This window comes from Pyxicephalus adspersus, chromosome 5 (assembly GCF_032062135.1).
Source record: "Pyxicephalus adspersus chromosome 5, UCB_Pads_2.0, whole genome shotgun sequence".
Lineage (NCBI taxonomy): Eukaryota > Metazoa > Chordata > Amphibia > Anura > Pyxicephalidae > Pyxicephalus > Pyxicephalus adspersus.
Genome location: NC_092862.1, coordinates 21,409,791 through 21,434,906, shown reverse-complemented (window position 1 = coordinate 21,434,906; position 25,116 = coordinate 21,409,791). Strand labels below are relative to the sequence as shown.

Genomic DNA, 25,116 nt, shown 5'->3' with positions numbered 1-25,116 from the left:
GGTCATTTGGGCCTTTCCCAGCAGCTAGAAGGCTGGACTGTGGTTTAAAGAGTTGTATTTGAACACATAAACTAGATAGTAACATAAGGTTTAATAAAGCATTGTGCCCCAGCAACAATTGCTACGTTATTTATCCTTTGTTACATCTCAGCACTGCCTATCTTCTGTAAGCTGTTTGTGCAATGCGTAGGACACAGGGACAGGCTAAAGTTTAAATCCTGACCTGCAGAGATGGCATACCATGACATTTTTTAACGCATTAAAATCCAGTTATATGCTCTTCTACGTACAAATACAGTACTTAATAGAGAGACAATCTTGCTATTGTAAAACATTCAAAGGGTAAGAGGTGGCTGTTGCTTACATATAACTGTGTCTTATGCTGGTTTGCACAATTCAGTATAGATGGGTGTTTAAAGGTTCATCACTTTTCTTTCATCTGTTTTAAATTTCCTAATGACATCATTATAATTATTTTCAATTTCCTAATTACATTAGTATTAATATTATTATTATTATTATTATTATTAATAATAATAATAATAATAAGCAAGATTTTTTATAGTGCCAACATATTATGCAGCGCTATACATTAAATAGGAGTTGCAGATGACAGACAGACATAGACAGTGACACTGGAGGAGGAGAGGACCCTGCCCCGAAGAGCTTATAATCTATGAGGTGGGGAAGCAGCATACAATAGGAGGGGAGTAATCATATCTGGGCAATTGGTTATGTCATGGTTTCTTGACCCTCAGTAAAACAATACATACGGTGATATTGGGCAATATGTCCAGTACCAAAGGAGTAACCCAAACAATTTGTGATTTTGTTCAGTTAGTCTTGTAATTCCAACCTGTTTCTGAATATTTGTGCATACTACAGGGCAGTAACACAATACTGCCCAATTTAGGACTGAAGCCAATCTGTAACAGAACAATGAAGGAATAGCCAGAACATTAACAGAGATTGTGGTGGTAGAGGGCTGGAAACTCGAACTTCATTGTCAGCCTTACTGATATCAGTGGCAAGCCAGAATTACAGCTGTCCCTGTACTACCACAGTGAAAGGATGAATGAAGGGATGCCATTTACACACATTTTAACACATCAAGGAACAAATAAGTTGATGACAAAGGTAAACTGTGAAGTAACACTTGAATTCTCTAATTATAAAGGTAGCTGGAGTTGACCTTTAAACTCAACCATTCTGCTGCTCTACAATAGAAGAAGCACTGTCTGCATAAATAATGGTTTAATATGGTTTCCTCCATAAATTTACCTTAAGACTATTAATAAATGAATAAAGTTTGTAAAGCATGAACACGTAGCAATATACCATAAGTAGGCCATGGTTTGCTTTTTAAAAGACTTATTTTTGGCTTGTTGTGTGGCTTGTTATTTTTCCAGGAAAATCAGCTGAGGAGCGGTTCCAGTCTCTGAAGCAGGAAGGGAATGATTATGTGAAAAAGTGTTGCTACAAAGAAGCCGTGAACAAATATACAGAGTGCTTACAGATTAATCCAGAGGAATGTACTATATACACCAACAGGTGAGCCACAGTGTCCACCCAGCACAGTACACAGCACTGCCGGCCTCACCTGCAATAAGAAATGTCTTTTCTGCACAGAAAACAGATTCATATATTCTGAGTCAGGGAAGGATTGGGGACTGGGCCTGGGTCGCAAACACAAGTGACGCCTATCATTATAGGTATAGACATAAAGTACATCTTCGAGCACCAGGTTCCTTCACATTTGTTTAGGTGACATTTCTAAGCCTTAAGTGCTAAAGGACTTCTCTTTGCCAGATGCCGTGATAGCAGATCTGAATGTGGAGCAGGTAGCTATATAAAGCTGTGCAGCTGTCACTGACTGCAGGCTCTGGTCTGATCGATCTCTTAATGATGATGTATCCACATTCAGGGCCAGCAGCCTAACATGTCCTATTATTACTTGCCCAGAGGACAAATCCCCCTGCCCCACTTTCTTCCCATATTCTAACTTTGGTCCAAGAATCAAAGTTTGGATTTCTTTGGTGGTTGTGGCAAAACAGTGAGTTCTTATACAAGACAAATTTAGATATAGGGCCTATTGAGTGCCTTTCCCTGGAACTACTAATCCCAGCATTCTTGACAGCCATTGAAATTATGCATTTTGCCAGGTCCTGACATAATCATAGTAACTACATACACCTCTGACCCCCTAACCTTATTATTATTATTATTAATATTATTAATAATAGTAAACAGGATAAATATAGCGCCAACATATTACGCAGCACTGTACATTATATAGTGGTTTCAAATGACAGACAGATACAAGCAGTGACACAGGAGGGGGAGAGGACCCTGTCCCGAAGAGATTACAATCATATTTGTAACTATGAAGTGGTGAACAGGTTGTTTAGAAGAAAAATGGTGTCCTGCTTTTTTTCCACAAATAATGCTTATTTCTGTTAACCTGATTTGTAAAAATGGTGATAAGCTGACAAGATCATCACTTTTCAGTCTGAATGAAACTTTTAAGGTGATCGCCACTTTCTTTTTTGAAAACTGTGATCACTGTAACAAAAATCGTGGGAGAGCAGTGCAGAAACACTGTCCTTGGGGAGGCACATCATGACGATCTTGCCCTGTACATAACAAGCCTTTTCTGTTTTCTAGATTTCTGTAGAAACAAAATTTGCTTGTGCGACAAATGTCAAATTTAGGCTGAGTTGACACTTTCTTTTGCAGGGCACTATGCTATCTGAAACTGTGCCAGTATGAAGAGGCCAGACATGACTGTGACTGTGCCCTGCGCAGGGACTCAACGAATATCAAGGCTTTGTATCGACGAGCTCAGGCCTACAAAGGATTAGAGGTAAATGGGAGGATATTAACTAACAAAGCATAACCGCAATGCCGCTGAATTCCTGTGCAACCAACAGCTTGTGTTGTAATGTAGAAAGAGTCAGACAGGAAGCCGTGTTTACATCACTGGGTGTGCGTGCAGCAAATTTTTACAATCCAGGCATGTGCTATTTGGTAAAGTTTTATCTGTAATACAGGTCAGTAATGTTTATAGAGGTCACAGGGGTCAGTGGGAGCAACTGCTCAGTGTATAACACATCCACATTGTCTACATTCCAGAGAAATGGCTGTAATTTTTATTACCTTGATTTAAAATAATTCAGCTTTCACAAATGTCTGAAACATGAACAGGTGTGGTCATAAATGAATCATGCTGCATGATCGTTATATATTTGATGCCTTTTCTGCCCTTAACTAAGCAAACCAACTCATGGAAAATTAAAACACCAAAGCTTTGTCAGCACTTGATTCTGCTGCTCCAACTATACATAAAAATTAACTGATTGGGTATTGTAGCCTATTTGTATGAGACTTCACAATAAGCCCTGAGGAAGAGGAGGTTGCATCCCTTGAAACGCATTGGGTGTATGTATACCTAGTAATGAGTTTTATGGCAACTACCCAGTTGTCTGGTGCGAGACACTTTATATATACACAGAACTGGGTATTAGTATACACCAAACAAGGTCCTCTTACACATCTTCTCTGCTATCTCCAAACTAAGCATGCCACCTCTAAATAACCTCTACGATCAACTATCAAGTGCTACCAGTACACACCTACTAGTACATAGTGATATATAGGCTTATTTAATGTCAAACTCCAACACAAAGTTTTTGGAAAAACTTAGGAAGAATAAATACTTCTATTGGGTTACTATTATTTCCCCTCACTTTCTGTTTTTGTGACAGCAGGATAAGTGAAGTCATTGGCCCTGATTTATTAAAGCTCTCCAAGGCTGGAGAGGACACACTTTCATCAGTGAAACTGGGTGATCCAGCAAACCTGGAATGGATGAAAGTGTATCCTCTGCAGCCATCACTTCCAATTCTGACAGCAAGTGATGGACAATCTCCCAAATGGGTATAGAAAGGGCATTAAAACCTTAGGAGTTCCATTTTGTCCAGAAAACAAAAATGACTGGAGATTGCTTTTATTGCTGTAGCAATGCAGAGTGAGGGGCAGAAACCAATAGCTGTCAATCAGCTTTCACCTTTCATCCTTTTACAGTCACAATAATAAAATATGATTGCTGATTAGCTGCTTTAGTTTACTGTACTTTGAATATTGCTCTTTCCTCCTTGACATTCCTTCTGTCATAAGGATGTGCAGTATGGTGGAATCTTCCTACATTCTTGTATTTTATAGCTATATATGGGGTGATTGTAAAATAAACAAACCAGTTACTTTACTACAGAGAAAACTCTGACTAGTCTGTACTCACCATAAATATAATTTACAACAATAAGATATGTGCTCTCTGCTAACAGTCCAATAGCAAAACAATAGCTTTACATGTCCTCCCTTGGCTCCATGCATGTACATAAAAGAAGGAATAAATATTTCATGACATGCACAATACTCTTCATTATTTTATATGTGGTGCATCAACCAGGAATTACTCGCAGGCTAAAGCCGCATACACACCTGCAATTATTGACGTTGGAAAGGATCTTTCACGATCATTTCCAACAACAAAAGACTGAAAGATGCATGAACGAGCATTGTACATACAGCACCCTTCTGCTCTATGCAGAGAGGAGGGGGAGAACGACAGAGCAGCACCCTGCTGCACGCTCTCCCCTTTCACTTCCATTACCCTCGTTCGTCGTCCACCGCTCGTGGATCCGCCGGGACGGTCGTATGGACGACGGACGCTGTACACATGCAAGATTCTCGCCCGATATCGGCCCTGATATGATTATCGGTCGAGAACCATTGGACTTGTGTACGTAGCTTTAGGTTGGCACTTAACTCACATGCTCTTGTCTGGTATATAAGTTAATATTATTATAGGTTAATAAGTTATTTAGTTCTGCTCAATTTAAAATTTACTGTCTCAAACAAGAGTTGCAACAGGTACAAGTTGTATTGCATCCACACACTGTACAATCCAGTGGTAAGATTTCCCATTTTGATTTCCTTTTAATACATTTTGATTACATTTCTAATCAGTTGGTGATTACATTTGATTGAATCAAATGAAATTGGAAAATGTGTTGTACTATTGAATAAAGCCACCCATGTAAATGTCAAACAAAGCAGACAAATTATACAGAATCAGTCTAATAATAGAGAAGGGAGGGTAGGGAGGTAGTAGTAAAAAAATGCACAGACTGCCTGGTAAATCACAGCACTACATTGTGAGTGTAAGGAGGAGAAGTGTTATTCTATGTGCGCAAGTAGTAGAAATTTAGTGGGTATATGTTCATATGGAAATACTTTAATGTTTGTCAGTCCTTCCTAATAAAGTGCCCAGTGCAATAAAATACATTGACTTTTATTCATTTTGCCCAATATATAAACCTTTAAAGAACATATCAATGAGTACTTCCACTTAGTACAGGTGCCTCTGCTCCATATATCGCTACTAACGTTTTGGGGCCACATTCGTAACGGGATTTAGTGTGTGATGTATTGGATATTCCCCACAAGTGTTAATTGTGACCCCCACTGCATCTATGCAAAGAGAGACATATGGTTTTTGTTGACACCTTTTCTTCTATTAGAATAAACATGTACATAGCTCTCCATTTCTTCTGTTTAGAGACATTCCTTGATGGATTGCTGGTGCACATAATATTGGAGCTTCTACACTTGACCAAATATTTTATTTTGTTCTGTATCCTTTCATCTATACCGCCATATTTCTTTTGAAGTGGAAATCAATCTAATGATCTTAAGGACACTAGCAAATCCACTAAGTCTCCAAACAGAAAAAATGGAGGGTTATGTACAGGTCTAGTCAAAGTCCTGAATTGAATCCCATTGAAATGTTGTAGGGAATTTTGCATAGAACAATGGTCACAATATCACAGATTTCATTTCAGACACTGGTGGGAAGTTATGAAAAGTGCTACGAGAAGTGATTTGTGCTAAAAAGAGCTTTAGCAGCTTATGAGACTAAGGGCCTGATTTATTAAAGCTCTCCAAGGCTGGGGAAGATACACTTTCATCAGTGCACCTGGGGGATCTATCAAACTGGCAATGGATCTGGACCAGATTGAAAACATTTGCTAACCAATAGCAAATTATATTTAAGAAATCCATTCCAGGTTTGCTGGATCACCAACTGATGAAAGTGTATCTTATCCAGCCTTGGAGCGCTTTAAAAAATCAGTCCCTAAGGGTGTACTGACTTTACTACAAAACACCATTACATCCATTGATATTTTTGTACAATAAGTGAAATGCAATAAGTTAAAAGCCAGATATGTCTACACAATCTGTAGGCACTGTATGAATGAAGATCTTTGCCAGTTTAAGTATGGTAAAGTCATTAAAAAAATATCCATGGCATGTACATCATTTTCATATGTCTGTACCCCATCTCCATGTAGATAGTCTCTAGATTCTTTCTAGCGAATCCAGCACTGCAGGACAATAGTATTACCCAATCTTACACAAAGTAGGGCAAGATTTAGATGAGTCACTGGAATGTGGTGTGTTCCAATGTTCGTGTTTACTAAAGCTGAATGTTAGATAAGTGTTCTGTCCTTCTCCTCCCTCCACTGTGACCTTTGCTGTTTTTTCTTCTTCACTCACCTGGTAACAGTTTTATGTCATAAGGAAGAAAAAAGAAGCTGTTGGAAGGAAAATGTACATCAGCCATTATTGTACAAACTAGAAGAGCTGGTGAACATGTGTATCTGAGGAAGTGGTATCTGGAATGCAAGATAACCATTTCCGCAGTTCAATAAATCAACTCCTCTGATTTATTACCAATATTGTCAAAGCAAAACATTCTTGTAATTTTGTTTTGTTTGTAATTTAAATAGAATGGAAAACATTAGAAATCCTGTAAGATTATTTGATAGAATTACTCTCACATCCTGTTGGCAGACATTTTATTAATATTAATAAACAGCACCAACATATTATGCAGCGCTGTGCAGGAAATATTCCAACAGCAACTTTGGCATAGCAGCCAATCGTATTTTTTATTGCATTATCCCATTGTGTATAATAATCTTTGCTTCTCAGACGCTTTGATATATAAGTCTCAGGAAACTTTTGTCATCAAGAACAGAGCATTTGGGTTTTGTAAAGTTGTGTTCTGCTAATGGTAATTTTTGTATTTTAGAATTTTCAGGATTGTGCCAGTGATCTTCAGAAAGTGATCTCTCTGGATCAAGGAGTCATGGAAGCCAAGAATCTATTAGCAGAAATCACTCCCTTTTTATCGAATGGCCTCAAAGCCAATGGACATGATAAACAGAGGAAGAAGATCCAGATTGAGGAGGTAGGCCATTATATCCTCCAATTACAGCCAGGCTGAATGTAAAAGAATTGTTTTATTATTGTAGAAGAAATCTGATGGTGTAAACAGGAGACCACTAATAAAATAGAGAATGATGTGTATAGACGTTTTCTAGTTTGCTTAACTTTCTGGCCCCCCCTCAGACCTGTGTAATACCTCTCACTTCCAACACTTGGTGGGGATCCACTTTGTTGTGTGTTGTGGTACCATTTATTTTGAGCAGTACCTCAGTGCACCTTGTATGTTCATCTAATATATTTTTATGCATTAGGGGTTGCTCTCAGCCCATTTAACATTAATTGGTGGCCTTCAAACACAATGATGTGCTTACCTTTAATATTAATCATCCAGCCTGAAGGCAACCAGAATATAATTTAATGGTGACTGACTCATACCAAGCAAGTGTTGGGAAATCCTCATATGTACATGCTTGTTGCAGGTCAGTACAGATACTGTAGATACAGAAAGTGTAAAGCAGCAGTCGCCAACCTATCGGACCTCACAGACCACAAAATTCATAATTTTAAATCCTGCTGACTATTAATATGATTTTTTAAAAAAAGATAAATACATTTGTAAAATAATGATGTTCCTAATGGTGCCTGATAAGGACTGTGGAGGCTCGGATTCATTGATCAGCTTACGATTAGGTGAAGTATTACTATTGTTACTATTATCGTTAGTTGCATTGTCTTATTACTAAAGAAATGCAAAATATTTTGTTTGCTTTTTTTCACTCATTATGGTTTTTTTTTTTATTCGAATCTAAGACCAAACAAGAAATGATAGTTATCAAAGTCAAACTATTTGCTGCCATTTGCTCCCTTGTTTTTCCATCTTTAGTACGGTTCATAAATTTAGTGCAATATAAAGGTGAAAATTGTCATTCAGAATATAAGAATTTATTAGAATATTATTTTTGTTTTATTGTTAATAAAACATAAAAATTGCAAAAAATGTCCAAATTTTCTTGCGGACCACCAGTTGGCGGCCACTAGTGTAAAGCATATAAAAACAAGCAAAGATGGTGATGTGATCACTTACTGTATACACCTAACAGCAAGTGCTGCACTTCCAGGTTCACTCTGTATATGAATATATTATATATCTTACATATGAACTGCTCTTTGCCAGAGTGGTCATACAATTGGCGAGTTCTTATCTTACCACTGGTGAATTACGTGTGTGGGTGTGAAAGACAAGATACATTGTGGCAATTTAACAATCTGTATTTATTAGGTCACTATGCTTGACATTTGGAAGGTGCAACCTGATTTTGGACTCTCTATATTTATCTATAAGCACTGCAATGAAAATACACATTTTGCAAAATATGAGGAGTTCGTACACGGCAGCTTTAGAATGAATGTGTTACTAATTACATTTATGCAGCATAAACATTAAATTATACCATATTTGGATGGTATTGAGGTGTATAGAGCATAGACTGCTGTCAGGAAGTGTGTTTGGTTTTATCTGAGGTTCTGCATCATTTTGGGAATGATAAAACTCGGAAAACCTCCGAACAACATTGAGACTGTTCAGAATTTTATTTGTCCTATAGTAGAAATGTCTCCTATTAATTCAGCTTGCGGTTTCTGTGATTGCAGAAATCCATTACTGAGCTGAAGGTTGATTGTAAGTCCATTAAAAGATTGGTGAGCCCGGGAGGAGAGCTGTTCCTGCTCAGATAGGATTCTAGCTGAAAATAGCAAATGTACAGCAGTCTTCTAATTACCAGGCCTTTCCCAGAGGCAGCCCATGACTTGGGCAGTGTGAGCTATGTCAGGGGATGTAATATTTCTCCAATACTGCTCATATCAATCTGATTTTTCATCCATACCCCATTTACTAAAATCTTCTATAGTACCCTATGTGCCATTATCAGTCCTTCTCAATCTCCCATTATTCATCTTTCTCCATCCATCATTCTGTACCATAGTACCCCATCTACCATCATCTATCATTTTCTGTTCACACACTCCATCTATCTATATTCATCGTTCTCCATCTATCATTATCTACTATAGTACTTCCTCTACTAATATATATAATTCGTCATCTACCATTATCAATCCTTCTCCATCTACCATTATCTTTCTTTCTCTGTCCACCATTCTGTACTATAATACCCCATACACTGTTATTACACTTCATCTATCATTATTCATCATTCCTCATCTGTCATTATCCACTATAGTATCCTATCTACCATTATCAATTCTTCTTTATCTACCATTCTCCATCCACAATTCTGTACCATAGTAGCCCATCTTCCATTACCTGTCACACTTCATCTATCATTCTTCATCTAACACTACCTAATATAGTACTCCATCTATCAATATCTATCTATATCTATTATATATCTACTATTACATATGTATACATTTTACAGTCATTATTCAAGTTCCTATGTGTTCTGTGAATGATGTTGGTGCTATATAAATTCAAATAAAAGTGTCACTGTAAAAAAGATTGTTCATGGTAACCATTGTAAACTGTGACTGTAAGCTAGTATACTTTTATAGGGGCACGGTGGAAACAAACACTCAGTGGCCCCCATACTTACAGGGTGCAAATCAGGGATCAGAGTGGTGTAGGTTATTAGTAGGATTAGCCATAGATGTGACATGACCACTGCCCAGTCTATTTTTTCTTGGCCAGAATGGTGACAATCTCTAATCTATCCGTGGGCAGCACAGTGGTTAACACTCTGGCCTTTGCAGCATTAAGTCACAGGTTCCAATTCCGGCCAGGATTCTATCTGCATGGAGTTTGCAGGTTCTCCCTGTGTCTGTGTGGGTTGCCTCTGGGTTTTCTCCCACGTTCTAAAAAACATGCAGTTAGGTGAATCAGCTTTTCCTCAAAAATTTACCTTAGAACACATTAAAGACCTATCACTATGGTAGGGACATTAGATTGTGAGCCCCTTTGAGGGACAGCTAGTGACATGACTATGGACTTTGTAAAGCGGTACGTAATATTTTGGTGCTATATAAATACTGTATAATAATCTGTGGGGGGTTTGTGGCTCCGATCATTGGTGCTGCTTTGGAATTTCATTTGGTAAATCACATATAAATGACAGTCTGCGCTCATATCAGTAATAAAAAGTGATTTAAATGTTTTTACTTTTTTCCAGGTGAATGAGGAAGAAGACACATCCAATCACTGCAGCCTTAATAGACATGAAAACAGAAAGGATCGGCCTCCAATTACCAAGCCCAGCAATGCTTGTGAGTTTGAGCAGCTGATGAGAGATATCAAAGCAGAGAAGGACCAGGAGGGCTGCGCTCAGCTACTGTCCCTCATAGATCCAAAGGATTTACCAATATATCTGAGCTGCAAGCTGGACTCAGAGACCCTGCTGCTCATTGTACAATCCATGAAACACCACATCTTGGAGAAGAACCCAATCCTGGTATACCAACATCTGTCTCACCTCAGGAAAGCCGATCGCTTTACGGTATGGGAATATGTGGGCTGGGATGGTGTTTATAACATAAGATCATTAATTCAGATAAAGGGAGTCATTTATTTGAAAGCTGCATTGCCCCTTATCTTTTCATATTCTCCCTCAAGATTTGTAGATCATTTTTCAAAAATATACAGCAGGACCTGAATGGAAGCTGTAGACATTCCTTATTTGAGCATAAGATGAAAGCCAGTCTTCATTTAGCACAATTTAGGCTTTGTCTTATCAATATTAGCAAGCAATAGATATTTCAGGGATGATTTATTAGAGCTCTCCAAGGCTTCGGAGGATACTCTTTCATCAGTGAAGCTTGGTGATCCAACAAACCTGGAATGGTTTTCTTCAAAGTAATTTACCAGCTTCACTGATGAAAGTGTATTCTCTCCAGCCTTGGAGAGCTTTAAAAAATCAGGCCCATTGGGAGGAACCTGGGTGATCCAGCAAACCTGCAATTGATCTGGTCAAGGACTGAAAACATTTACCCACTAATAACAAATGATTTTTAAAATATATTCAAGGGTTTCTGGATCATCCAGGTTCTCCCATGATACTCTACCTGCTCTAGTCTTGGACATCCTTAATAAACCAGGCCTATTGTGTATTACTGCAGAGATGTAATATTGTTTAGTATAAATTAGATGTGATTGGTCACTGTAATAGATTTTAGTACATCCGGGATATTTATTAAGGAATTGTGACCACTGCCCATTGTGTGATGTAGCAGAAGCACAGTTGAGACCTGGTCATGTAATAATGGAACCCAACTTATTCTGACCACTGGCTGGTGGTAAATGGTTTCCATATCTAATGCACTGATGGACCATGGATCAGCTGTGTGTAGATTGGAATGTATGGTGATAGTGAAGTAATGCAGACGCATGCATAGCTGCATACTTTCCCAGGTCAATACCTGTATGGGGATTTTACTTCATCATAATACCAATACTTTTTAGTAAGCATTCATATTGAGGTGTTTATTGAGGAGAGCAGATCATGGAGCCATATTTGGCAGATATAATAAAGATACATGAAGATAAAATGAACATCAGATAGCTGCTCTTCATTATAGGTATGAAATCTAATGATGATGAGATACCTGTAAAATATAATAATGCATGTGGCTAATCATATGTATATAAATTCTAGTGAATTGACCCTTTCTGTAAAATACAGAAATATATTGCAGCACACAAATTAGATTTATAGGAAAAGATCCAGTGGGTATCCTGTAGAAGAAAGGAGATAACTAGAATGTCTTTATTCTGTTCCAGGTGGTCCTCTCCTTCCTCAGCCAGACAGAGAAAGATGAAGTTCGGAGCCTCCTCCTCAGTCTAGAAGAGAGTTGTGAAGACCTGGACTCCGATGCCATATCCAGTCTGACAGAGCAATATGGACTCTGATCCTTAGACCAGCACATTCATTCTATGCACGGTTTGATCGGTCATATTACGACGGAGAATCTATGCAAATCTCAGTATCAGAAGACTTGAGAACACATTCAGCATGACTGTATAAATGTTATGTAAATGTACCATTGTATCCATGGCCGGGGCACATGTTGGGCTATGGGGTGGCACAAATATTAACATCCACTATGTCCTATAAAGATGTGATACAGGCCAGTGACAAATCATTTCCCATATTGCACCATCCCCAGCTGCAATACCTTACCAATGCATTATACAGATACTCAGACAATGGCTGCAGAGATACACAGGGAGGAAATATTTAAACTCGAAATGACAAATTCATAATGTTCACAGTTCTGTCTCTTCAGATTCTGAACAGTCAGCTTTGAGGAACCCAGCAACTTCTTACAGTTCTCTGTTATATTTCTTATATCATTCTAATGCCACATTGCAGGGGCTTAAACCAGAACTAAATGTAAAAGTAAAAAAAATGCAACCAATCCGTTTCTTTATTGCAGAAGGGACAGACAATATCCCTTGTGCAATAAAATAAACATACATGTCCGGTCACAGTTGTATTTTTTTTTTTTTATACGCCCCTCCTTCTGTTGGGCACCACCATCTACTCCCTCTTCTTCCCCCGAAAACCTAATTTTTGACCATACTGTTTGGCTGGCCCAGGATATTGTAGTTGTGCAGTCATTGATTCCTGGCATCTCCGGGGTTGCTGGGATACCTGGCAAATCCAAGATACCCAGGTCAGTATGTTTTATTACAGAATGAATATTGCCTGTCTCTTTCTGCAATAAAGACTTGTCTGCTTGCATACTTTTCTGCTTTAAGGCAATTACTGAGCTGAAGAGCATTAGGCAAGCTAGAGTCCTGCTTTAGGTTGGAGCGGGCATCATTAACTGTATCTAGCTTTTTGCATGGATCTGCTGAAACAGGGTATTTAGAGGTGTGTATATCGTGAACTAGTTTATCTACCAAAACATTGATATTCTGTTCAGCTACCTGTATGATTTACACCACCCTGTAGACAAATTGATACCACTGTTTTCTAGTGCAGCCATGCAGATTCCTTTACACCTACCATATTACTGTACAATGACTTGGGAGCAGGTGAATATAAAAGTGGGTGCACAGGACATTGATGTCCCAGCAAATATTAATATGATCATGGCACTAGAAGGTGGTTGTGGTGAAGGAATTATAAGATTGATATAGGGCAGAACCACTATTTTATATTTGAGAGTTAATTTTCAGATTGTGCACAAGGGTGTCCATATTGGGCTGTGAAGTCATGTGACGGTATGATGCAGTTATTGGGTCACAGCCTGATGTTGTACATCGCATTTACTAAAACCAGTAATTTGTTCTTCTGCATTTATAAAGGAAATCCAAACAAACCTGATACTAAAGAATAAAATCATGTCTGTTTATTGGTTTGTACATATGCATTCAGCTCATAGTTGTGGTTCTTCTAACTATCTTCCGACTTCCATTTGTCCGATTTATAGGCACCATTCAATTGCTTTTGTGTTCCTGTTGACTTGCGTGGGGCGGACGACAACCAATTCTGATGCAAACTAAAACCGATGAACACCTCAATCACACACTGATATTATAGCCAAGATCGCCCCACTAAAATACCTATTTCTGTTCCTCCAGAAAGTCTTACCCCATGTGCTGTAGGTGAATTCATCCAAAAGTCAGGTCTCAATCCTGCTGTTTTAAACCAGTGGAGCTGAGAATTGTGTGGTTCCACCTCCAAGGGGAAGTAGATAGGTGATTCTGGTCATTATTTTCCAAATTAATTTCATAACCTAAACATTGAGAAAGGTGCTTCTCATTAAATCCTCCCATAGGCTGCAACTCTGACAAGCACATTTATCTACAACAATAATACATAGAGAATGGTGAATATTTTAAAGCCAATAAAGTGGAGTCTGTAATGTACATAGGAGGTTTCATGGCCACCGTGTAATAATACTTTGTCCACATGGTGGCGACATTCAACCCAAACATGTAATGCACAATCCACAGATCAAAGGCAGCACAAAACCAAATCATTGGCTCTCTGCACACATAAGGATAACCAATCATCTCCGCTTAGATCAGAAGCATTTTATGATCTCTCTATATCAGGGTGGTTGCTGGAAAAAGGTTATATTATGGTTATCATTTTAATAAAGGAGCAAGTCTTCCATTCTGTGTGCTGCCATGCAGATACCAGTCACATCAATGAATGCTAGTGAGCTGTAAAAACACAAGTGGACTATTTAAAAAAAAATAGCAATACACAATAACACATAGCAATCTATTTATAAAGCAGTGAATCTGACATTCCTTGAAAAATCTAGTTCCATGTGTTTCAATGACAGTAATTGACGCTTCATTGGGGAATGATTTATTCACTGCTTTATACATAGAGCCTACAGTATTGCATCATGAACCATATTCCATTGATGTGGTTTCAGTAAACTGGATTCTGATTGATTGGCTGTAGAGGGTCACTCTCATTATTTCTGTAATAGGTATGGCAGACACATGGAGACGTTCATTTGGACCCAATGCATACTAAGGGTTAATAATGTCTGTTGCAATCTCTTTGTATTCATCTCTTATTCATTCACTGCACAGTGAGGGAGACTTTCCCATCAGTTCACGCAGCTTTATTGTTGGAATTTTGTCAAAATGTATCATTATGAACTGTACTGTAAATACTTGGTTTATGAAAAGATCTTTATATTGAAAAGAAATCATAAGGCAGTGCGTGTTGATCATAGTATTTGTTTACATATATTGCTTAATACATATTTATCACAAGATTTATTAAATATTTTTTCATTCATGAAAACGGAGTATGAGTATTATTTTATTATATGTGAAGTACGTATCTGGAAGGACGTGAAGGTGCCAGGCAGATCACAGAAACTTCCATTTTATAAGAATTTATAATCCACCTCCCAGGTACACATCTTCTGTTTTATGGAGCTTACTTGTAAGATATTTACCAATTTTGCTCATTACCGCATTATAAAGGGAGATAGCTCTCCAAATGGTAGCACATGGGGCTTTTTGTTTTCTCTTTTGCAGCAGAGTTGGGTCCGGTTACTGTTTCTCAGCTAGGGTCCCTCCAGGGTTTGTTAGGGGTTCCTTGAGCAATGAGCAGTTTGTGACTCTTAGGTTAATTTACTGACATTGATGATCTTTTTGGCTATCCCTATTTATTGTACAGCACTACATAATATGTTGGCTCTATATATATATATTTATTAACAATCTGTAATGTAAGTGACATTCTTCCTACTCTCTGCAACACTAATATACTTTGAGCTGTGGATATAGTAAATATAGAAAGGGTTCCCTGAAGATCTGAAAGTTATTTCAAGGGTTCCCCATGTTATAAAGGTTGAGAAACACAGATCTATACATTCTGCATTGCAAACCTAAATGACAGAGGCAATGTCCATCAGGTATACCAAAGCATCAGCCAATAAAAGAAAACATTTATTGCTCCCAACCAAACCCAATGGAGGGGAACTTTTGTGTCTTTTTTTTTCTTTTAATAGTGGACAATAACAAAATAATACAATTGCTCTAACTGATCACCAGTTTGGGGAGGGGGGTACTATAAACAGCACTGCACTCACACCAAAATACGTGATTTATTCATGTATACTTTGATCCGAACTGAACTCTACTTCCTAGAAATCCTTACAAACATTTCTATTGCTTCTATGTAAGCTGATGTGTGAACGAGATACAGAGTTAGTACGCAAGTGAACAGAGAGGCAGGGAGCACGAAATTTTCCTGACGGGTGTAGTCTAGTAATATAATAGCTTTTTATTGCTCAGGGATTAATAAATGTTGGGAAATAAGAGTTTGGATGCTAATGTGCTTTTGGTCTCTATAAAAGCTTGATTCATATTGCCCACATGCATCTGATAAATGTCCTTGTGTTTGGCAATTATGGCCTAGTAGAGGAGGTATAGGAGCAGTAGGTGATCATAGTGAACAGATTTAGTTATCAAATGGGAGCTGCAATGTAAAAAATGTGGATCAAAAAGACTAACAAATCACTGGTCACCAGTATTATCTGTTGGATCCCTGCAGTTGATCTCTTTCCCATTACCGACTTCCCATGCCTTGTTCTGCATTGTTTGTAGAGGAGGGTATCTTGGTAGAAGTAAGGCTATGATAAACAGACCATATACCCCCCTACTGCATGCGCAGTGAGATCGGCAAAGTTTTTCCAAATCCAGGTCACTCGATCTTGTGCCTGCACAGTGCGAGATCGGGTGAAGTAGGAAGATTGCAGAAGAAGAGAGATGTCAGTGCCTGACCAAAGACAGATACCGGGACCCAATGGAGGAACCCTCCTGACGGATCGACTGATCTACGGGATTAAAGGTTAAGTGCAATTATTTTTTTTTTGGTTTTGGGTTAACTTCTGCTTGAAGATGACCTGCTTAATTTCAAACAGAGCAACAGAATGGAGAAAAGTGATTAAGGTGACTTTGAACATGGCAAAGGTGTTGGTGCTTGTTGAGCTGGACTAATGATTTCAGATAAAAACTGCTGGGATTTTCATGCACATGAAAAGTCAATGTAACTCAAACAACCCTTTGTTCCAAGCAAGGTATGCAGAAGAGTATTTCTGTGCAAAACATTGAACCCTGAAGCAGATGGACTACAGCAGCTAAAGACTGGGTGCCACTCCTGTAAACAAACATGTACCTACAGATACAATTTGCACAGGGTCACCACAATTGCACAAGGGAAGATTTGAAAAATGTTTCCTGGTTTGAGTTGTCTCCACTTCTTCTGCAACATTCAGATGGTAGGGTCAGAATTTGGCTTCACCAACATGAAAGCATGGATCCGTCCGGTCTTGTATCAATGGTTTAGGCTGGTGATGTAATGGTGCAGGGGATATTTTTGTACCACACTTTAGGCCACTTAGTACCAACTGATTATTGTTTAAGTACAGTCTACCTTGGCATTGTTGCTGACCATGTCCATCCCCTTATGGCCCTGGCGTACTCATCTTCTGACAGCTACCATGTCTGAAACCACAAATCATCTCAAAATGGTTTCATGAACATGACAATGAGTTCACTGTACTCCAACGGCCTCCATAGTCACCAGATCTCAATGCAATACAGCACATTTGTGATATGGTGGAACAGAAGATCCACATCAAATCAACAGCAACCAGGTGAGGTTATGTCAGTATGAGCCAAAAACCCAAAGTAATGTTTCTAGCACCTTTTTAAATCTATGTCCCCAAGCATTGCAGCTGCTGGGGGGATGGTGGGTACATGTTAGTGTGTAACTAATTTAGTGGCCTGTGAGAGTGTTGTGGTTCATACAACACATTGCAGGATAAGTCTTTCCTTTAGGAAGAAGCTTATGAGAGCAAAACCCATTTATGAATGTTTAGTCTGTGAAGGCAAATGACCGATGAGCAGCTTTATGAACAGGGAAATATGTACTAATGAGTAAAACACATCACTGACCAAACTGATAAAGCCAAGCCTTGTTTCGGCTTGCGTAAGGAGTGTGTACATAAAAGCAAGGGTGAAGGTTTCACCATTTATAGCATTTAAATAGCTCTTTAGCTCCAGTTTGGAAATATTAGCACAAAACCTAAAGCGGGCTTATACTCTTCCTATACTGTTTAAGCTGCTAATCAGCATTGTGTAGGTAAAGCACCACTTTTTTCAAATCTTTGGCCCCTTCTTCTTCAATAGACTTACCAATGCCATAGAAGTTACTACAAAGCAACATCATTGAAACTAAAACTGTGTGGGTGAATGTATTTTATCCTGGGATTTGATCGGAGTAAATGGAGCAACCTACCCCCTGTCCTGCTCCTGAAACTTCAGCTACGAGTTTTTCTCTTCAATTTCTGTGTTAAAGAACCAGTCATTATTATTAATAAACAGTATCTATATAGCGCCAACATACTATGTAGCGCTGTACAGTCATGCTTGTCATCTGACATGTATGTAGCGTTACACAGTCCTCACACTGACTTGTACTGTAGAGAAGGCGAGGGGGTGTATGGCCTTGGTTGCAGATTTCTGACAACACCGGGTCTATCTCTGGTACCCATTGAACTGCACAGCATTGCTTTTAAAGAAAATGAAGGTTGTTTGTGTATCTAAATGCATAATTCTTTGCAGTTTCATTTTGCCTTTAGGCCCAAATCTTCTAAGAACCCTTTTAGAATTCCCTTCATACTACTTCCATAAAAAGTGCAATGACATGGACAGATAAAAGACAACAGGCGCTCAGCACAGACACATTTATTAAGGTTTGCTTTGTACACGCATTTTTTGAAGCAAAATAAAACAAATATACAAATACATTAACAAGCGTTGTCAATTGTAACTGGCACTAGTGTTATAAGCGGATCAAACTGGTGAGTAGAATCACGGTATTGGACTGCAGCACATGGCAAAACATTGTAGAACCACCCAGTAGCACCGTCTTGGCAATACTTACAAGAAACAGAACCAGCGGTGTTTCTATACTGACACCGGGCTTTGCATTGTTGTACTACATTGCACGGATGAACAGTACGGACGCCCTGACCACCTCACGGACGTTGTCCAAGATGTGGAGAAGAAGTGGTGGCCATGTTGTTCCACGTTCCCCCTCATGTACTGTCATAATGAGTGTGTGCAGTCACTGAACTCTGCTTCATTTTGCGGTTTTCCACATGTCTATACATTTCCTCTAAAGCCTGAGTGAGTCTTTGGTAGGTAAATACATTTTTTTTTTAAAATTACATACATTTGTTTTTTTCTTAATTATCTACCACAGTCATCGTTAGGCCTGGGGTGTTCAATCAAATCCCAGGTGGCCATAGAGGACTTGAAAAGGGAAGGGAAAAAAATATTAAAATTCCCATACGACCAGGCACTTAACACCCAGTCTTTGCTGAAGGCACCAAAATCATCAACAGAGGGTGGTCTGCTCCCCAACATAAAGATGGCGTTGCCCTTCACAACCCAGGAGTTACTGGTTTCACTAGTGTCATGTGGACGCCACTTTGTGTTTTGTTGATGCAAATGCAAGCGATGACCAAAAAATTAAAAGAAAACAAAAAAGTGACATTTGTCATACTTCTTTTCAAAATGTACCAGTCACTGTGCAAAAAGAGAAAATAAATTATAATAAAAAATAACCAAAAAAAAAACAAAAAACACATTTGCTAATCGCATGACTTACATTACCTCGATGTGAAAGGACATAAAGAGTTCTATCTGCAAAATTAAAATTTTCATCAATCTCCAAAACCTGGAATGAACTTTGCGATTGTATTTCTAACCCTGTTTATTGAAAATCCTTTCACAACAATTTCTGACATGCAGTCAAAATGGCTCCCCTGCATTGCACAAAAGCTCGCCGACTGTCGGGCAACAGAAGACCGCAGATAACTTTGCACATTCTGCAGACGCTCGTAGCTAAACACTGAAAGTCGGGGAAAACTGTCACCTTCCCTAGGAATGGCGGCTCGCAGCCACAAACTTAAGAATGAACGTAAAACAAAAATTAAAAAATAAAAGGTAGATTTTCTTTTAACTAAGGTGTGTTTTCCCCGAGTGGTTACCCGGCTTTTAGCAAAGCTTTCCATGTGAGCAGAACTGGTTAGTGGTAGAGAAGTAGAGCTGCAGCAATAGGAAGCCTATATGTCAGTCTGGATTGCACGGTTTCCTTCTGTATTTGGATCACGTTCTCTGTCCATCTCTCGTTCCTCCCCCGAGGAGTTTGGTAAGCTCTGGCTGACGCCTTCTTCTGCGATATAACTCAGCTGGGGTACGTCCGTGCACGGCACAGGGATGGTGATGGAAACACCACTTGGCTGGGGGGAATTCTCTAGTCGGTCATTTTCTACTTCGGGGAGCGGGCTCACAGTCACAAAGCGAGTGTGGTACTCATTAGAACCGTGGCTGCAAGAGGTTTTCATGCTCTCCATGTCAGAGCAGCTGAACTCTGAGAAATGGCTGGAGTGAGAGTCTGCCACGGACGGTAAGCTGTCACTGAGAGAGGGGGAGTCACATTCACTGGAATGGGTGCTTTGCTGCTCCAGGAGCTGGGCGTCCATATCTTCCCTTGTCTCGTTTATTTTGGTGCTGCTCTTCTTTCTCAGCTTTCCTTTGCATTTTTTGCTGGCTGTTGCATCTTTGGACCACTTGGTGGTGCTGCATTTGCTCTCTAATTGGCAGGCTGTGGATCCGCCCACATTACCGCGACTGGGAGCACTGCCGTCATCGACACTGCTGCTGCCACTGTTGTGCCTGAATTTGGCTGGTTTAGACTCGATGTCCACTTGTACTTCCATGCTGTTTCCTTCCCTGCAACACATTTATTTAATAAGATTAGCAAGAATTCAATCAAGCAAGTGTAAAAGAAATAACTATGGCGCAGCTTTCTCTGGTTATGGAAAGATTTATAACCCGTGTCCACTCTTTCTGCTCTGTATCCCCACTAGCCAGATCCAACCTCAATTTTTATCCAAAGGACCACTGACACCAAGAGAGAAAGTGAGGGAAATCCAAAATGTTACGGCTGCTAGCAAAACAGGAGAGGAAATCTTCTGATGGTGAGGCCCCTTATTACTAATCAATAGAATTTATACTTACTTCCTATTGGATACAAGCAGACAGGAAGTAATAGAAATGTTACTAAGGACAGGGAGTAATAAATACTTATATTTCAGGGTTTTTGGCCCTTTATCTACAACGGTGTTTTCTTAAATGTCATTTCAGCTGCAGATTCCTATGCTGGACGCTGGCCGACGTTCCACAGTTTATCAGTATTTTAGGGATATTGCTATGTGTGATGAGCCTCGAAAAACACAGACTAACGTGCATGAGGCCCATGTATTCCACCTCAGTTGGGCCCAGAAACCATCAGCAATGCTTTTCTTGTTCTAGCATGCATGATGTGTTTGAAGTAATGGGCAGCACAGTGGCTCAGAGGTTAGCACTCTGGCCTTTGCAGTGCTCGGTCCCAGGTTTGAATCTCCATAACACTATCTGGATGGAGTTTGCAGGTTCTCCCTGTGTTTGTGTAGGTTTCCTCCCGCATTCCAAAAACATGCAGTTTGGTTTTTTGGCTTCCCCCAAAATTGCACTTAGATTGTATTAAAGACATATAAATATGGTAAGGACATAGATTGTGATGTGATATGTCAGCCCTATATAAATACTGGATAATAATAATCACAATAATAATGGCTCCAAAGTGAAGCCTAGCACTAAAATAAGACAACTCTATACTCCACTATATTGTACTATACTGGTGTCAGACACACCAGCTGCATGTAAGGAGGAAGTAGCAAACACTCAGCACTTTCATTACAACCACCATCCATGAAAGCAAAGTACCTGTCCAGCGGGATGTAGGAATTCAGAATGGATCCAGCCATGGCTTTGGTGCTTGCATTGTCACTGACTGTTCCTAAACTCACAGTGCCAGATTCTCCGCTTAGACTGTATCTCTCCTTCTGAATGTCAGCCTGGACTTCCAGCCTGTAAGAGGGAAAGAAACATTAGAAACCTGGAAAATAAGACTTTATGACCACAGTGCCTCCAGCACCGCATTCTCATTGTGCCTACGGCAGCTGTGCCATTTAGATCATAAACATAAAAGGCAGCAATCATTGCAAGGCGTAGCTGAGAAATTACAGGCTCTGCACTAAAAACATCTCAGGCCGGTATATATAAAAGTGCAGATGGAATGTATAATGCAGCTTCCACACAACATGTAATCCTTTACCATTAAGCATACAGGAATAGATAGAGAAAATATAGGGAGAGTTTGATAGGAAACATTAGGTATAATATAAATAAGTGCAGGGGCCATATTATCATTGGCAGAAACTGTGCTTTATAGACTGATCCAATACCCAACATTCAGCCCAGCTGCTGGGATTTCAGAGGTGTTCACGTCTTGCTCCAGGTGACAGAGCTGGTGCTTGGGGACTGTTCCCATTCTAATCTGGAGATGAGGGCAGTCCACAGACCTCTGTTAATGCAGTGATCTGACCAAAGCTTGCATAGGCATCTCTTTCTTTGATCCTGGCAGTTGCATTGTGCACCAGGAGTGAAGGAAAGGGAACTTTGGCTGAGGGGGCATTGAAAACACCCATTGTTGCACCGTTTATAAATAGTGTTTTTAATACCTTTTCACTTTTTAACATTTCGAAAAAGTAAAAAGGAAACGTATGCTTAGCATAATTTCTAAAAGACTTGTGCTTAAAGTATCACACATGTGCTCCCCACACAGGAATTTCACTTTAAATATTTTTAATAGGAGACTTCACTTTAATCTGACCGGCATCATTTATCACTTCCCACACTTGCCAGGACTGGTAAGCTGCAAATACAAACCCCTCAGTTGGCCATGTATGCCAACCACAGATCCGCTGAGGATTTCAAAAAAAAAGAAACCTGAGCCTTACACCAATGTTGTTTTACACGGAAGCAGAGAAATATAAATATTTTATAACCCGCTTTTAAAACCATCCGTGTTAAACCCAGACAAGACTATAATTCTTTATGAATGTTTAACATCATTCCCCTCCGTGTGGCCCAAAGTATTAATAGATTGTAAGCTATGAACGAAGAACACCTTGCAGCAACCAGATCCCAGCTTATAATTATGAGAATAGGAAAGACGATTGGTAGCTAGAGGTGACATTTTTGCCATTAAAGTACATGTTGGTAATTACTGATATTAGGCATTTGTAGCCACTTGGACATTGGGGAATATAGGAAATTGCACTGTGCTTGTTATATATCTGCTGCCAAAGACTCAGGGTAGGGTCTCATGCCATTAACTTGGCAGAGCCTCAGTGAAGTGTTCAATCCGGCCATTATCTGAGGATCTCCAGCATTACGGGAACACAGAAGCCTGAACAGCTGACCGCAGTCTAATCAGTACATCAGTCACTTTACAAGAACAAACCATTTTCCTGTTTATCAAGACGCTGGCTCCTCGCATTTACACTGCAGCAAGTCTTTGTTTTCATCAGAGATCTTAAGCCAATTTCAAGGGGAACAGCAGCTTTTACCACGTTATCGTGATGTAAAGGAATTGTTCCAAAACTCAAACACTTTGTAATGTACAAGATGGTAAGCAAATAAAGCTGCAAGGCGATATCAGATGAAATACAAAGCACAAAAATATTTGTATTGTTATCAGAAACCTTGAAAACAACTTTATCCCCTTACCACAGCAGAAGATGTAAATCTGGGGCTTAAAAACTCAGCAACACCAATCTGATGTAGGTGTGTGAGAGATAGCATGACAACAATTGAGATATTTCTTTTGCCAAATTCTTGGGTGGGAGTACAGGAGCCTCACAGCCAGCCCACCAATCTGCAGGAACACTGTGGGCACTTCTTGATAACGATAAATTCCTAAAATAAATCTCCAGGCAATGCAGAAAACACTTTTGTTGAACAAATATCTTTTGCTGCAGAAAGTTTTCAATTTTTAAGTTACCCATTAGATGTGAGGAAGAATTCCTTACCTATTAAAACAATTCACCATGGCACTTCCGGAGAGGCTGCCAGTGATGCTGGCGCCCGCCAGTGCCATGGTGCTGGCTGTTTCACTAAGGTTGTCCCGGATTGCACCGATCCTATCCATGTGACTTCCGCTGGCACTTAGGCTGCCCGTCATTCCTCCTACACTTCCTTCTCCAATACTGGGGTTGTGGCGAGCCTCAGCTACAGATGTGGCATCTAAAAAAATAAAATAGGAACAATGTTAGAGCAAAACGAATGTGCAACGTACACATGAAGAAGAAACAACCATTAACCAGTGTGAGATCGGCATATCCCAGCAAGGAATACCTGGAGAGCCAGCAATGAATACCGGAAATGCAGCTTCACCAGACCTATACGGCTGCACGTTGTCCATCTTGTACATTGAACCATACCCAAACATAATACCAATCACCTTCTCACTGATCTTCATCATCATGAAAACAAATGTAAATTTATTCTTATGTTTATCACAGTTGTTGGTTGAGAAGAACTCTTGACATTGATAGAAGAAAAGTATGCCGGTACAATGAATTACAAATCACTAAAGCGGACCTGTTATCACTTTACCACCTTTCCTTATAGTTGGAAAGCATCTAAAATGTGTTCTTTACCAGCCACCCCTAAAAATGTTTATGCCTGTGCCCATATCATCAAACAAATTGTGTGGAGGGGCAGCACAGCTTGTCTCAATCACATCACAGTATGATGCAAATGAGTGACCCAACAAAGTTTATTTAGTTCTTATAAGCACCTCAAACAGCGAGATATCTGAATATGCAGTGGGGGTTAGGATATCAGGTTAAGTAGAACTTGCTTTGTTCTATGTTTTATTTTTCCCCCACCCCAAAGCAGTACGAGCGCAGATACCATTTTCTGCCACAAGGTGGGGAACATTGTTATTACGCCCGATGCAGGGAGTTAACCAGGGAAAATGAACAGCACAAACATTCTTCCTGACATGGAATGAAGGAAATACCGCCGGGCTTACGCTAACAGGATGGAGAAACTGACCGCAGGACACTCTGTGGAGTTCCCCTTCTAGCAAAGTAAACAGTTTGAGTGGAAAGAACATAGCTTAGGTTAACTGGCAGAACAAACTCTGTATATTACCTATATTTCCTTATCCCATGACCTAGGACAGAGGACTGAAGCATATTTGCCAGAAAACATTCATAATACACAAAATAGGAAAATGTAATACAAGAAGTATATTCACCTATAAAGCTGACCGCCTGAAGGAAGGATAGGATCCAATACAAGAGGACACTAACCTGACATTACAGGGTACAGAGTCCCTTTATGGTCATATTCAGGTTTTC

The 25,116-nt window shown here is 39.5% G+C and overlaps 2 protein-coding genes across 6 annotated transcripts in view; one reads left to right on the top strand and one right to left on the bottom strand.

Moving 5' to 3' along the window:
• SPAG1 (sperm associated antigen 1) overlaps positions 1-15,080 on the top strand; it is a 51,198-nt gene extending 36,118 nt beyond the window's left edge. For all 3 annotated transcript variants that reach the window (XM_072410837.1, XM_072410836.1, XM_072410838.1), the window contains 5 exons: positions 1,410-1,551; positions 2,737-2,863; positions 7,157-7,315; positions 10,479-10,802; positions 12,083-15,080. In XM_072410837.1, the coding sequence (XP_072266938.1) occupies positions 1,410-1,551; positions 2,737-2,863; positions 7,157-7,315; positions 10,479-10,802; positions 12,083-12,211 (881 nt within the window). In that variant the 3' untranslated portion in view covers positions 12,212-15,080. The remainder of the gene's footprint in view (positions 1-1,409; positions 1,552-2,736; positions 2,864-7,156; positions 7,316-10,478; positions 10,803-12,082) is intronic.
• A 3,442-nt stretch (positions 15,081-18,522) lies between these two features.
• RNF19A (ring finger protein 19A, RBR E3 ubiquitin protein ligase) overlaps positions 18,523-25,116 on the bottom strand; it is a 73,427-nt gene continuing 66,833 nt past the window's right edge. For all 3 annotated transcript variants that reach the window (XM_072410833.1, XM_072410834.1, XM_072410835.1), the window contains exons 8-10: positions 23,779-23,992; positions 21,629-21,772; positions 18,523-20,593 (exon numbers count right to left, since the gene is read on the bottom strand). In XM_072410833.1, coding sequence (XP_072266934.1) covers positions 19,924-20,593; positions 21,629-21,772; positions 23,779-23,992 — 1,028 coding nt within the window. In that variant the 3' untranslated portion in view covers positions 18,523-19,923. The remainder of the gene's footprint in view (positions 20,594-21,628; positions 21,773-23,778; positions 23,993-25,116) is intronic.